Source organism: Trichomycterus rosablanca, chromosome 14, assembly GCF_030014385.1.
Source record: "Trichomycterus rosablanca isolate fTriRos1 chromosome 14, fTriRos1.hap1, whole genome shotgun sequence".
Lineage (NCBI taxonomy): Eukaryota > Metazoa > Chordata > Actinopteri > Siluriformes > Trichomycteridae > Trichomycterus > Trichomycterus rosablanca.
The window spans coordinates 4209782-4223355 of record NC_086001.1 but is presented as its reverse complement, the minus strand read 5'-3'; the positions used below and the strand labels follow the sequence as shown (position 1 = coordinate 4223355).

Here is a 13574-nt window from a genome sequence, read left to right as displayed (position 1 = left end):
CCGCTCAGTCCGAGCACTGAACAAATCTGCTGTTCATTGTCAATTTGAAATTAAATGAATCGATTTTCAAAGATTTCGAGTTTAGGAAACGTTGAGTTACAAAGTACCGCTGTACCTGATGTAAAACGGAATCTGACGTGTGTGTTTTCCACAGCTGTTCAACAACACCATTGAGACGTCGGAGAAGCACAGCGAGCTGAGCGCGAGGTTGCAGATCCTTCTAGATCAAACGCTCCTCAGCTCCTACACCAACGTATCACGAGGCCTGTTCGAGCAACACAAAGCCATTTACAGCTTCATGCTGTGTGTGGAGATCATGATGCAGCGGGGGGAGATAACAGCACACGAGTGGTTCTACTTCCTCAGAGGAGCGGGTGCAGGAGACAAGGTCTGTATGTGTTCGCATGGAACATCAAGGTCAAAGCATTACATGCAGTTCTTCAGTTTTCAGTGATTTCTGCAACTTTTTCTGGTTTTAATGCATATTTTTTTCCTCCCACAATTATCTACAAATTGTGGATGTTTCCAGAAATCAGGACAGAATCCGCTGGGATAAACATTTTTGTGTCCATATAAATAGGGCTAGTTTGACTCCACCCATAAAAGTACATGCAACAGTGGTCTTCTTCCCAACTTTGTCAAGAAAACCCAGACTGTTACTTTATCTAGACTGAAAATTAGTCTAGATGCCAAACTCTGGCATTTAGCAGACGTCTTTATCCAAAGCGACTTACATTAGCAACTGAGGGTTAAGGGCCTTGCTCAAGACCCAACAGCAGCAACCTGGCGATGGTAGGGCTTGAACCAGCAACCTTCTGATTACTAGTCCTGTACCTTAACCACTAGGCTACGGCTTGTCTCCCGTAATTCTAGAATCTGCTGAAACATGTAAGACAGAAGCTTCTGCTCCAGCATTTTCACTGTCCATGTGATCAGTGCCCATGCTTACTCCTGCCCATCAGAACTGGACATCAGAGCAGCAAAAGATTGGGTGTTTTCTCCCAGATCATGTAGATGGCAGGGCATGTGAATGAGCTGGCCCCAGGATGCCCTGCTGGACTTGCAGGTAACGTCCTGGTTCCAGACACCACAGGACTGCATCAGACGTTTTGACAGTGCATCAGGCGGATGGTTCTAATGTTTTGGCTCTTCGCATGGGTGTGCAATATGTGTGTACGTTCCTTTCAACCCTGTCCTCACACTCCAGGGGCTCGAGTCACAAATGAGACGTTACTGTGCTAATTGCTAAATTAATGAGCGGAGACGATTGCTATTTTCACTCGGCCCCCAGGGTCCCGCATTCCCTGCCCTCATGTGTTTGTGTTTGTGAATCTGTATTTTTACCAGTTCACTTATCAGTGCGTTTTATCACAGATCCCAGACTTTAATCTGCCGACTCATCTGTCACGTCCACTTCCTTTCCTGACACTCAACAGATTTCCTTTTTAATAAATGATTAGCCTCAGGTACTTTCATACTGTTGTGAAAAACTAAATATCAGCTTATGCCTATAATCCATGCAATTATACAAAATAAAAATACTTTATATGACCAAACGTATGTGGACATCTTACCATAATCTTATTAGACATCCCATACTATTTATTTATTTTATTTATTAGGATTTTAATGTCATGTTTTACACACTTTGGTTACATTTGTGACAGGACATGATTCATCAGTTCAAGTTTTTAATATCAAACACACTCATGGACAATCTTGTATCTTTAATTCATCTCACTTGCACGTCTTTTGACTGTGGGAGGACTGTGCCCCCAACATCCCATACTAAAACCCAGGACTGTAATATGTAAGGGATAAGTTGTGCCTCTCCCTTCACTCTTCTTGGAAGACATTCTACATGATTGTAAACTGTGCCTGTGGGAGTTTGTGCCCGTTCAGTCCAAAAAGCATCAATCAGATTCAGCTTTAGATCCTCAACCAGCTGCCAGGAGGAGCCCATGGTTGTTGAGTGTTAGCACATGGTGTTAAAAGTCGTAGAATTTAATACAAGCTTTGTAATTGGGTGATTCTTTTCTTAGTCTTTCCCATCATTCTCTGTTTCTTTCTAAAAAGGACTCATCAGTAAAGGCGGACGTTCCTTGGCTGTCTGATTCCATGTGGAAGACATGCTGTGATCTAGAGTCAAGACTGCCCTGCTTCAGAGGCATCAAGAAGGAGATTGTATCTGCACCTCTTACTGTGCAACTGGGTGCGCTGATCAGCTGACATGGAACTTCTTTCTCTTTTATTATATATAATAATGACCCCTGCATTTGTTCATTACCATCTCCTTGATTGCAGGACGACTGGAGGTGGCACTGAATCCTGAGCACTGCGAGGGCGACGTGACGGATCTTCAGCAGTATTCAGAGGACTCATCTGTAGATCGTCAGCCTGAGGGTACAGGTCACTGGATGGAGCAGCTTGGACCCTTCCAGAAACTCCTGCTCATCAAGAGCTTCAGTGAAGAGAAGGTGGAGACGGCTGTGCCTTAATAATGAACCCTCTTTTTTCCCTTTGCTGTCTTGCTGTCTTGTCTCTAGGTTTTTCCTTTAATTGGTTACACATCTGTATGAGTTGGAAACACACACTGTCCTTGTCTGTGCCGCCAGGTCGTGTTGGCCGTGACCGAGTTTGTGATCATCAGCCTGGGGAAGCAGTTTGTGGAGAATCCGCCGGTGGATCTGGCAACCCTGTACGCGGACATGTCCTCCTCCACACCGCTGGTGTTCATCCTGAGCACTGGCTCCGACCCCATGGGTGCTTTCCAAAGATTCGCCAAGGAGAAAGGATACCAGGACAGGCAAGGACATGCATGAGTAATGTCTCGGTACCACTGAGAGTTGGGATGTGAACAGTGTAAACAGTAAAAGTCATGTACACGATACGGCCAAAAGTATGTGGACACCCGCTCATGAGCTTGTTTGACAGGCCATTCCAAAACCATGTGATTTGATTTGAACAGATATCCCTGTCCAGTTCTAACAGCTGTAATGTGAGACAACTTTCCACAAGATGTTGTAATGTGCCTGTGGGAATTTGTGCCTACTTAGTCAAAAGATATTTTGTAAGGTCCGACACTGATATTAGATAAGAGGGCCTGGCTTGCCTTCAACTTTCCAATTAATCACAAAGGTTTTGGGGTTGAGGCCAGAGCTCTGTGCAGACCAACGTGGTTTCTCCTGACCAGTTTGACAAATCATGTCTTTATGCCTTAATTGGCTTGATGTGCAGTGGCACAGTCATTTTCAGCATTTAGCAGACGCCTTTATCCAAAGCGACTTAAATTACAATGACAGTAAACAGTCTGAGCACTTGAGCAAGCCAACAGCAGCAACCTGGCAGTTGTGGGGCTTGAACCAGCAACCCTCTGATCACTGGTCCAGTACCTTAACCACTAGGCTACAGCTGGCCAAACTTCTAGCAGATGCTTTTAACCAAAGCGACTTACAATTATGACTGAATACAGTTTGAGCAACTGAGAGTTAGAGGCCTTGCTCAGGGACCCAACGGTGACAACTTACCAGCTGTGGGGCTTGAACCAATAATCTTGTGATTACTAGTCCAGTACCTAAACCACCAAGCTACCACTGCTATAGACCCTTCCCCAAACTGTTACCACAAAATTAATGTCTGCAATTGGTGTGGTTAAAACACCTTAATAATTTAATAACTAAATAGTTGGGAGGTCCACATACTTTTGATCAGGTATCATGTGTCCCTATAAGTGTATGTGTGTAAGGTGTCTTTAATTCTATACATTGTGTGTGTGTGTGTGTGTGTGTGTAGGGTGGAGTCGATATCTCTGGGTCAGGGTCAGGGTCCCATAGCTGAGAAGATGATAGCTGAAGCTCTGAAGACTGGGAACTGGATCTTCCTGCAGAACTGCCACCTTGCTGTATCCTGGATGCTCAGCATGGAGGAGATCATCAAGAGCTTTGCAGAACCTGGTGAGTGACTGACTGAGTAACTGACTGAGGGAGTGACCTGATTGGTTGTCCTTTACTGAGCTGAGCTGTGATTGGTTGGTTTTGCAGACACCGTTATCCATGAGAACTTCAGACTGTTCCTGAGCTCAATGCCCACCAGTGTGTTCCCGGTCACTGTGCTTCAAAATTCTGTCAAGGTAACACACACACACACACACACACACACACACACACACACACACATACACACACTCACACACACACACACACACACTGTCTCTCTCCTAGTTCCTCTCTGGTGGACTATTTTCTGAGTCCTAACCTCAACTTGGATTCCGAGCCAAACAGGGCTTCTCGTCCAACATCAGCGCCTGACCTCACTGAACGGGCACAGATCTTCTCAGGCACACTCCAAAATCTTGTAGAAAGCCCTCCCTGAGGTGTGAAGGGTGTTGTAGGTGTAAAGGAGTTTCAACTTCATTTGTATGACCATGGCTTTGAAACACCATGTCCAACAAGCCATGGTCAGGCTTCCACATACATATGATGGCCATATATTGTAGATATGACAGTCTACCATAATACTGTGCAAAATCCTGATGTTGGCCAGATGTTTATATAAATGTTAAGCTGGTCGTTACAAAATTTAGTTGCTGTTGTATTATTGTTGACACTGAAGTATAAGTGCAGAAATACACCGTACAGTCGAATGTATGTGGACACCCGTACAAGAGCTTCTTGAACATCCCATTACAAAACCATTTACTTTAATATGTAGTTGCCTTCATGGGCTCATTTTTCACAAGATTTTGGAGTGTGTCTGTGGATATTTGTGCCCATTTGGACATTCTTGATGGAGTCCAGTTCATTCCCAAGGTGGGCGGCACGGTGGCTAAGTGGGTAGCACTGTTGCCTCACAGCAAGAAGGTCCTGAGTTCGATCCCCAGGTGGAGCGATCCGGGTCCTTTCTGTGTGGAGTTTGCATGTTCTCCCCGTGTCCGCGTAGGTTTACTCCGGGTGCTCCGGTTTCCTCCTACAGTCCAAAGACATGCAAGTGAGGTGAACTGGAGATACAAAATTGTCCACGACTGTGTTTGATATAACCTTGTGAACTGATGAATGTTGTGTAATGAGAATAGCTACCGTTTCTGTCATTAATGTAACCAAACATGACGTTAAAATCCTAATAAACAAACAAACATTCCCAAGGTTTTTAATGGGGTTCAGGGTTCTGACTCATTAAACCATGGTCATGCTGGAAAAGGTCTTCCCTAAACTGTTGCTACAGAGTCAGAAGCGTATTGATGTGGGTGGTGAGCTGTGTATCGCAGCAGCTATTTTATTATTTGGGGAGGATTTACTGCTGTGCTGTGAACACATTATCTGTGGTACGATGCACCGCGCTGATGTTTGTTTCCACTGCACTGGGTTTAGTGTGAAGTAAAGGTTTAATGTGTGGGGTCAACTAAAGTTCAAATCCTTTACATGCAGCGCTACAATGCTATACGTCCCGCGCGCGTTTGTTTACTGCTAATTCTTCTATCTGCTCAAAAGCCCGAGAGTGTACACAGTACAGTGAAAAAGTAAATGAACCCCTGTTTCAACCCCCTTCGTTATTGTATATTTGCCAGACTGACTGACTTTAAACATCAAACAATAAATTGTTGTTCCACTTCATCCTGGTCAGAGTCGCGGTGGGTCCAGGTTCCCTGGAATCACTGGGCACAATTCAGTAACAGGACGCTACTTAATAACGGGGCCTCAGCCACCTTCCCTATCTCCCTTCCAAGATTGATAGCTTTGCTGGGGATGGATCCAGCGGTGACATGGGTGTTTTGGCAAATGTGTTCTCCTCGTCTGATATCATGTTTTCTGTGTATCGAATGTGCGATGATAATCAGTATTGGAACCATTTCATTTGAAGTCTGTGTTATTATTTGACTAGGTGACCAATGAGCCGCCCAAGGGTCTGCGAGCGAACGTGCGGCGAGCCTTCACTGAGATCAGCAGCACGTTTTTCGAGGAGCACATCCTGGCCAGAAAATGGAGGAAGATGATCTTCGGAGTGTGCTTCTTCCACGCCATCATTCAGGTCAGGATGATACACATGCAGTTATAGGAAATAAAAAAAAATTTGTAAAGCCTCGTAAATCTGCATCATTTACATGTTAAAAGTTGTTTGCTCTGGATTTCTGGTTTTCTACTCTGGTTTTCTACTCTGGTTTTCTCTCTCTGCACATTGTTGTACAAACCCCATTTCCATAAAAGTTGGGACATGCTGTAAAAACAAGAAGCATTGAAGATGTGATTCATTCTCTTTGAACTCTAATTTTACTGATTTGTGAAAGTTTATTGGGCAAAAGAGTATGTGTACCAATCATTCAGTCACAGAAAAAGAACAGTTACAAAATTCATTAAAATCCTAAGACTGCCATGAACCATTTCTGTACAGGTGTATGTAAACTTTTGACTTTTATTGAACACTGACCGAGCACTTTATTAGGTACACCCTTCTGGTGTGTACATGCACTGAGTGTCCATCAGTCCAACTACCAGTGCTTACAGGGTTTGTGTTTCTAATAATGAGGCAGGTAAGTTTAAACTCTATTCAAAAATCCCAACAACACTGCTGCACCTGCTACACTCATACTATCATATAGTTATCATGTTGGAATCAATTACATTTAAATTTTCGGCATTTGGCAGATGCTCTTATCCAGAGCGACTTACAGTGGAATCAATGCAGTGCTTGAGTAATAAACGATCCACTACCCTAAAATCTATTCAATTCAATAAATGGGATGCAGGGGGTTGACAAAATGAACAGAGCAACAGAAGAGCTACAGTCAGTAATTGTATATCCTGGGGTAGTGGGCAGTTGTAGTCTAGCTGTTAAAGTATTGAACTAGTAATCAAAAGGTCACTGGTTCAAGCCCCACCACTGCTATGTTGCCACTGTTGGGCCCTTGAGCAAGGCCCTTAAGGCAAGGCAAGGCAAGTTTATTTGTATAGCACCTTTCATACACAGTTGCAATTCAAAGTGCTTTACATAAAGAAAAAAATTATTAAAAGCATTCAAACATTCCTGAGATCTAGAACCTCAGAAAGATTTCTTGCAAACATTTAGTTACAATTAAGAACATGAAATTCAAACAAGAGAGATAAAAAAATTAAGAACATGAAATTCAAACAAGAGAGATAAAAAATTAAGAACATGAAATTCAAACAAGAGAGATAAAAATTAAGAACATGAAAAATTAAAAGAAAATATTGTAAAATATACCCTACAATTTAAGAAATATGAAATTAAAACAAGAGAGATAAGCAATTAAGAACATGAAAACTAAAGGAAAATATAGTAAAATATACCCTACAATTTAGAGAATATGAAATTAAAACAAGAGAGATACACGTTATTATAAGGGATTAATTATACATATTAACGGGGAAATTACAATACTAAATACTAAGACTATCCCACAGACTGACAGCAGACAAAGTAACTTATACTACCGGTCGTCACCAATAGTACAGTGTTCTAGTTCTACTGCCACACAATGACGCTCATATAGCGATTTCGTCCATGGTGATATCTCTGTCTTACATAGACAGGCGTCCCAGACGTCTTTACTGTTTATCCTTAAACTACGGGTCAGGTGGAACACACAGCGTCACCTTTTCTAGTACAATGGGCCTTAACCCTCAATTGCTTAAACAATATACTGTGGTTTTGGATAAAAGCATCTACTAAAGGCTTAAAATGTAAATGTAAATCCACAAATCTCATTTGTGTGTTGGGTGTAGCTTATAAAAGAGTCCATTAATGTTTGTACCTAATAGTACAAGTGCTCAGTATGTGTAATATGTATATATATGTATGTATATATGTGTGTGTGTGTGTGTGTGTGTGTGTGTGTGTGTGTGGTGTGTACACACAGGAGAGGAAGAAATTCGGACCTCTGGGTTGGAACATCAGTTATGAGTTCAATGACAGTGACAGAGAGTGCGCCCTTCTCAACTTAAACCTCTACTGCCAGTCAGGCCACATCCCCTGGGATGCCCTCATCTACATCACCGGTGTGTAAACGCATGAACGTGTGTGTGTGTGTGTGTGTGTTTAGGTGAGAATTATTCATGGAATTATTCACTGATCCGCACCGTCTCCCGGCTCCTCATCCATGCTTGAAGGTAGTGTGTAAAGGAAGATGTTTATGCAGTGGAGCAGAATCTGAATCAGTATAGAAAACACAGAATAAAGAGACCCGAGTGTGTTTAATGAGATGGAAATGAGAGGAGGGGGAGAAGGAGCTGAAGCAGATTCCCCTGACTGACTCACAGCATCACCAGTGAGACCAAGAGACAGATTTTCAAAGACTTTTGATCACTAATCTACCAAATGCTAGCCTCAACCTAATATATTTGTACTGTATATGTGTTTGTATACAGTATATACTGTATATATACACAGTGCTACATTAAAAATTAATGTCAATTGGTTCTGGGAGTGCTGTTGAGTTTAAAGTTTAAAAGTTTTAAGGTATTTTTACCCATAAGGATGTTTGGGGAAACCTGTTAATGTGTCCATGGTCCCGTGGAACTGCATATATTTTAGGCTAATGTGAAATAATGGGGTAGCTTTTGACACTTATACACTGAAGATAACACCAATATAATATAGAAATAAAATTATTTGTTTATTTATTAGAATTTTAACATCATGTTTTACACTTTGGTTACATTCATGACAGGACAGGTAGTTACTCATTACACAAAATTCCAGTTCACCTCACTTGCATGTCTTTGTACTGTGGGAGGAAAACCACACAGACACGGGGAGAACATGCAAACTCCACACAGAAAGGACCCGGACTGCCCCACCTGGGGATCGAACCCAGGTCCTTCTTGCTGTGAGGCGACTGTGCTACCCACTTAGAAAAAGTGGGTAGAAAATACAATTAAAAACAGTAAAAAATCTATATAAAAATACAGCAAAACCTGCACTTTACTTTTGCTTCTTTATTGTTTTTCGCTTCTTAATGGTGGAGATGCTTGATCTTGTGTCATTCTTTTAATACATTATGTTACATTAAGCTTTTTTTTTTATTAATAATAAGTGTTTTAGATTCTTAGAAAAGCTGATTCTCACAATTTCTCAGAACCTCGAGCTATAACACAAGTTTAAAAGTGAAACAGTGAGGAAAATCCAGGTAAACACTGGATTTCATGACGTTTTACCACACCGCTCAAGCCGAATGGAGGAATGGGGGAATGGGGGAATGGGGGTGGCCAAAACAGCCTAGCTATTAGGAGGCACACTGGTAAGTGTGCTCTCAGTCCTGGTCCCAAGTCCAGATAAAATAAGATTGTGTCAGGAAGAGCATCCGGTGTAAAAACTGTTCCAAGTATCGTATGTGGACCAGATCTGCTGTGGTGACCCCTAAACACAGGAGAGCAGCCATATACAGAGCCATAACTTTATAGCCACCTGACCACTGCCAGCAGGAATATTTGTACTACAGTCACGGAAGATATGAGGATTCCCTCTGTGACATTACCACCTAATTAATGTCTGGAAAGGTGACCGTCACTCATGCACTAAATGAGTGTGTGTGTGTGTGTAGGTGAGATTACATACGGAGGGAGGGTAACGGATGCGTGGGATCAACGCTGTTTGCGCACCATCCTCAAAGGATTTTTCTCCCCGCTGACACTGGAGGAGGGCTACAAGTACTCCTCATCAGGTACACACACACATACACACCTAACACACACACACACACACACACATCCTTGGTGACTCCCTGGGTGAGCTGTGGTTCTTTAGAGTCACCGAGCCTCATAAATGGCTTTCAGACTCAGACTCAGCTTTATTGTCATTCAAAACCATGTACATGATTAGAACGAAATGCAGTTACTTAGGTCTCAGTGTGTGTAACATAATAAAATATAAATAACAAATAACTATGTTAAGTATAAAATAAAACTTAAGACTTAAAAAACTGGGAGAAATAACTAAGATAAAGTATTTTAAATATTTACACTTGCAAGCATTGCACAAGAACTATAGCAGCTTTATGTGAATCTAAAGTGCATGATTTCAGACATCAGGAAATCAGGAGAGGGGGCATTTACTTTTTCACACCCCTGTATGTACAGTAATAAAACCGTGTCCTGTCTCTCGTGTGTAGGGATCTACTTCGCTCCAGAGCTGGACAGTCTACAGGAGTACAACAGCTACATTAAGAATCTGCCCATCGTCGATGACCCTGAGGTCTTTGGCATGCATGAGAATGCCAACCTGGCTTTCCAGGTAAAGACACAGTGACACTCCAAAGTCTTGGTGTTCCAAGGTGAATTACAGCAGGATGTCCTGTTGTTTCCAAGCATAGCATTATAGGATGTTAGTCATTCAGCACTAGAGTCTGTCATGTTTTTATTTGTGAGCAGTAAACAAGTCCACCCGGCCCAGTATGTTTCAGATTCTGTTTTGTCCATCTTATATTGCGCTTACTTGAATCAACTATTCTGTTCCATTGTGTATTCCCGATACAGTATATGACCAAAAGTATGTGGACACCCCTTTCTTTTGACTGAATTTGAACATTTTGGCTGCGCACAAACACTTATATAAATATAAAATAAATTGGACACTTCCAACTTTGTCGCAACAGTTTATCGAAGGTCCTTTCCTGTTTCAGCATGACTGTGCCCCTGTGAAAAAGCAAGGTCCATAAAGTCATGGTTCGATCAGTGTGGTTGAAGTCAGCGCTCTGCCAAACTCAACACCAATGGGGTGAATTGGAATGCCAGCAATTAGGAGCCAGGCCTTCTCAACCTGATCTTACAACTGCATACGGATTGAACTGTCGCCTCACAGCAAGAAGGTCCTGGGTTCGATCCCCAGGTGGGGCGGTCCGGGTCCTCTCTGTGTGGAGTTTGCATGTTCTCCCTGTGTCCGCGTGGGTTTCCTCTGGGTGCTCCGGTTTCCTCCCACAGTCCAAAGACGTGCAAGTGAGGTGAATTGGAGATACTAAACTGTCCATGACTGTGTTTGATATTAAAAACTTGTGAACTGATGAATAATGTGTAATGAGTAACTACCGTTCCTGTCATGAATGTAACCAAATTGTAAAACATGACGTTAAAATCCTAATAAACAAACAAACATACAAATTCCCTCAGACACACTTCAAAATCCTTCCAGAAAGCCATTCCATTAGAAAGAAGGCTGCCATAGTTTGGAAAAGGTCATAGAATTCCTGTTCATGCCTGTATGATTTTGGAATTATGTATGCAATTAGCTTATGGTAAAGTGTCCACATACTTTTGATCCAGAGTAAATTACATGAGCATTTGTACCACAGGTTGTTGATATCATGTCAGCAGTAGTTTTGTCTGTTGTGCGTTTACACAGAGGCAGGAGACGCTGACGCTGATCAACACCATCCTGGAGGTGCAGCCACGTTCCTCATCAGCTGGAGGAGGCAAGAGTAACGATGAGGTGGTGCACGACCTCGCGGAGTCCATTCTCAGCAAGATCCCTGGTGAGCATCCGCCACACCCAGCAGTGGGATGGTGGGACTTCAGGTTTTTATTCTAACCATTGGTTGAACATGGTGACATTAATTGGCCTCCATTTTCATATATTTGGGTTGGAATAAAAAAAAAAAAACCTGCAGCCATACTGGACATTAGTCATTAACTGAATAAACTGGTCATTTATTCATGTGTGTAAAATATTTGGACGCGGGACCATGAGCTTGATGGACACATCCCATTTAAAATGAAGTGACCTACATGAGATCTTTTCAGCTATTACAACAGCCACTTATCTGAAAAACCTTCTTACAAGACTTTGATATGTGTCTGTGGGAATTTGTGCCCATTTAGCCAAAAGAGCATTTGTAGGTTGGTCATGAAAGCCTTAGTTGATGTTCCAGTTCATTCCAGAGCTGTTGAGAGGGGCTGAGGTGCAGGACACTAGAGTTTCCTTAAATCAAGCTTTTCTTCATGTCTTTATAGAGCTTGCTTTCATGCTGGACCCGGAAAGGACCTTCCCTAAACTGTTGCTGCATATCATTTCCTTCGTATAATTAATTTATTACACCTGTTAGCAATCTTATTTTAGAAACACATGAATTTTAAAATAAGAAGTAATGTCCCAATACTTTTGTCCATACAGTGTATATGTGAGTACAGTATATACAGTATATGTGTGAGTAAATGTGTGTGTGTGTGTGTGTGTGTGTAGAGAAGCTCGGTTTGGACGCTGCTGTGGAGAGCCTGTACTTAAGAGACGCTAACGGAAGAGTAAACTCTCTGACCACTGTGCTGGGACAGGAAGTGGACCGTTTTAACTTCCTGCTGCGTGTGCTAAGGGTGAGTATCTAGTGTGTAATCTCTGTTCCATTTCAAAACCATGAGTGTTTATAGAGTCGTCTCTTTGAGGCTATAACAGCCTCCATTTTAAGAATCTGAACTGTTTCTTTTTGAATGTGTGCTGTTTAGTTACAAGAGCATTTTTGGTTTACAGTCAACATTTGTAATCAACCCAAATGGGTTTGCTTAATGGGGCTGAGGTCAGAGCTCTGTGCTGTCATGTTGGAACAGAAAGGGCCTTCCCTAAACTGTTGTCCTACAATTGAAAGCACTTTATTTATTTAGTTTGTTTGTTTATTAGTATTTTGATGTCATGTTTCACACTTTTAGTTACATTCATGACAGGAACGGTAGTTACTCGTTACACAAGGTTCATCAGTTCTCAAGTTTATATCAAACACAGCTACTGACAATTTAGTATCTCCAAGTCTCCTCACTTGCATGTCTTTGGACTGTGGGAGAAAACCGGAGCACCCGGAAAAAACCCGCGCAGACACGGGGAGAACATGCAAACTCCACACAGAAAGGACCCGGACTGCCCCACCTGGGGATCGGACCCAGGACCTTCTTGCTGTGAGGCCACTGTGCACTTTAATAATATTATATATAACCTTTATATAAAATAAATAGAGTTGTAGCCTAGTGGTTAAGGTACTTCACTAGTAATCAGAAGGTCGCTGGTTCGAGCCCCACCACTGTCAGGTTGCTGCTGCTGGGCACTTGATCAAGGCCTTTAACCCTTAATTGTTCAGACTGTATACTGTCACAGTACTGTAAGTCACTTTGAATAAAGGCATCTTCTAAATGCCAAAAGTGTAAGTTTAAATAATTGTATACAAATGGCAGCTGAAACAAACAATTAAGAGGGGTGTCCACATACTTCTGGCTGTATAGTGTATTTTAACATTACCGTGTCACTGTGTGTGCAGACCTCACTGGTAACCCTGCAGAAGGCTATAGCCGGCTTGGTGGTGATGTCCGAGGAGATGGAGCGCATCTACAACAGCTTCCTGAACAATCAGGTTCCTCAACACTGGGCCAGTGCTGCCTACCCATCACTCAAGCCTTTGGGAAGCTGGGTACAAGACCTGGAACTGCGCACCACCTTCATAGATGTAAGAGATGCTTCTCTGGTGTTCCTCCAAAAACTCAACACTTGCATTGGTGTGAAAAGATTTGGCACCTTTCAGATCTGTTTGCCCCTGTTATCAGATGCTTCTGTTTTTGTGGATCACACTGTCATAATATTAGACAAGTATATTT

The 13574-nt window shown here is 42.3% G+C and overlaps 1 protein-coding gene across 4 annotated transcripts in view; it reads left to right on the top strand.

Annotated features, from left to right (window-relative positions):
* dnah6 (dynein, axonemal, heavy chain 6) overlaps nucleotides 1-13574 on the top strand; it is a 78964-nt gene that overhangs the window by 63502 nt on the left and 1888 nt on the right. The window contains exons 64-76 of one of the 4 annotated variants that reach the window (XM_063008776.1): nucleotides 155-388; nucleotides 2077-2212; nucleotides 2305-2477; nucleotides 2616-2806; nucleotides 3793-3953; nucleotides 4041-4129; nucleotides 5878-6024; nucleotides 7871-8009; nucleotides 9554-9673; nucleotides 10121-10242; nucleotides 11347-11476; nucleotides 12184-12311; nucleotides 13241-13426. In XM_063008776.1, the coding sequence (XP_062864846.1) occupies nucleotides 155-388; nucleotides 2077-2212; nucleotides 2305-2477; nucleotides 2616-2806; nucleotides 3793-3953; nucleotides 4041-4129; nucleotides 5878-6024; nucleotides 7871-8009; nucleotides 9554-9673; nucleotides 10121-10242; nucleotides 11347-11476; nucleotides 12184-12311; nucleotides 13241-13426 (1956 nt within the window). Of the gene's footprint in view, nucleotides 1-154; nucleotides 389-2076; nucleotides 2213-2304; nucleotides 2478-2615; nucleotides 2807-3792; nucleotides 3954-4040; nucleotides 4130-5877; nucleotides 6025-7870; nucleotides 8010-8053; nucleotides 8399-9553; nucleotides 9674-10120; nucleotides 10243-11346; nucleotides 11477-12183; nucleotides 12312-13240; nucleotides 13427-13574 lie in introns of those variants that run through there. The other 3 variants (XM_063008778.1, XM_063008777.1, XM_063008779.1) reach the window with 3 other exon arrangements.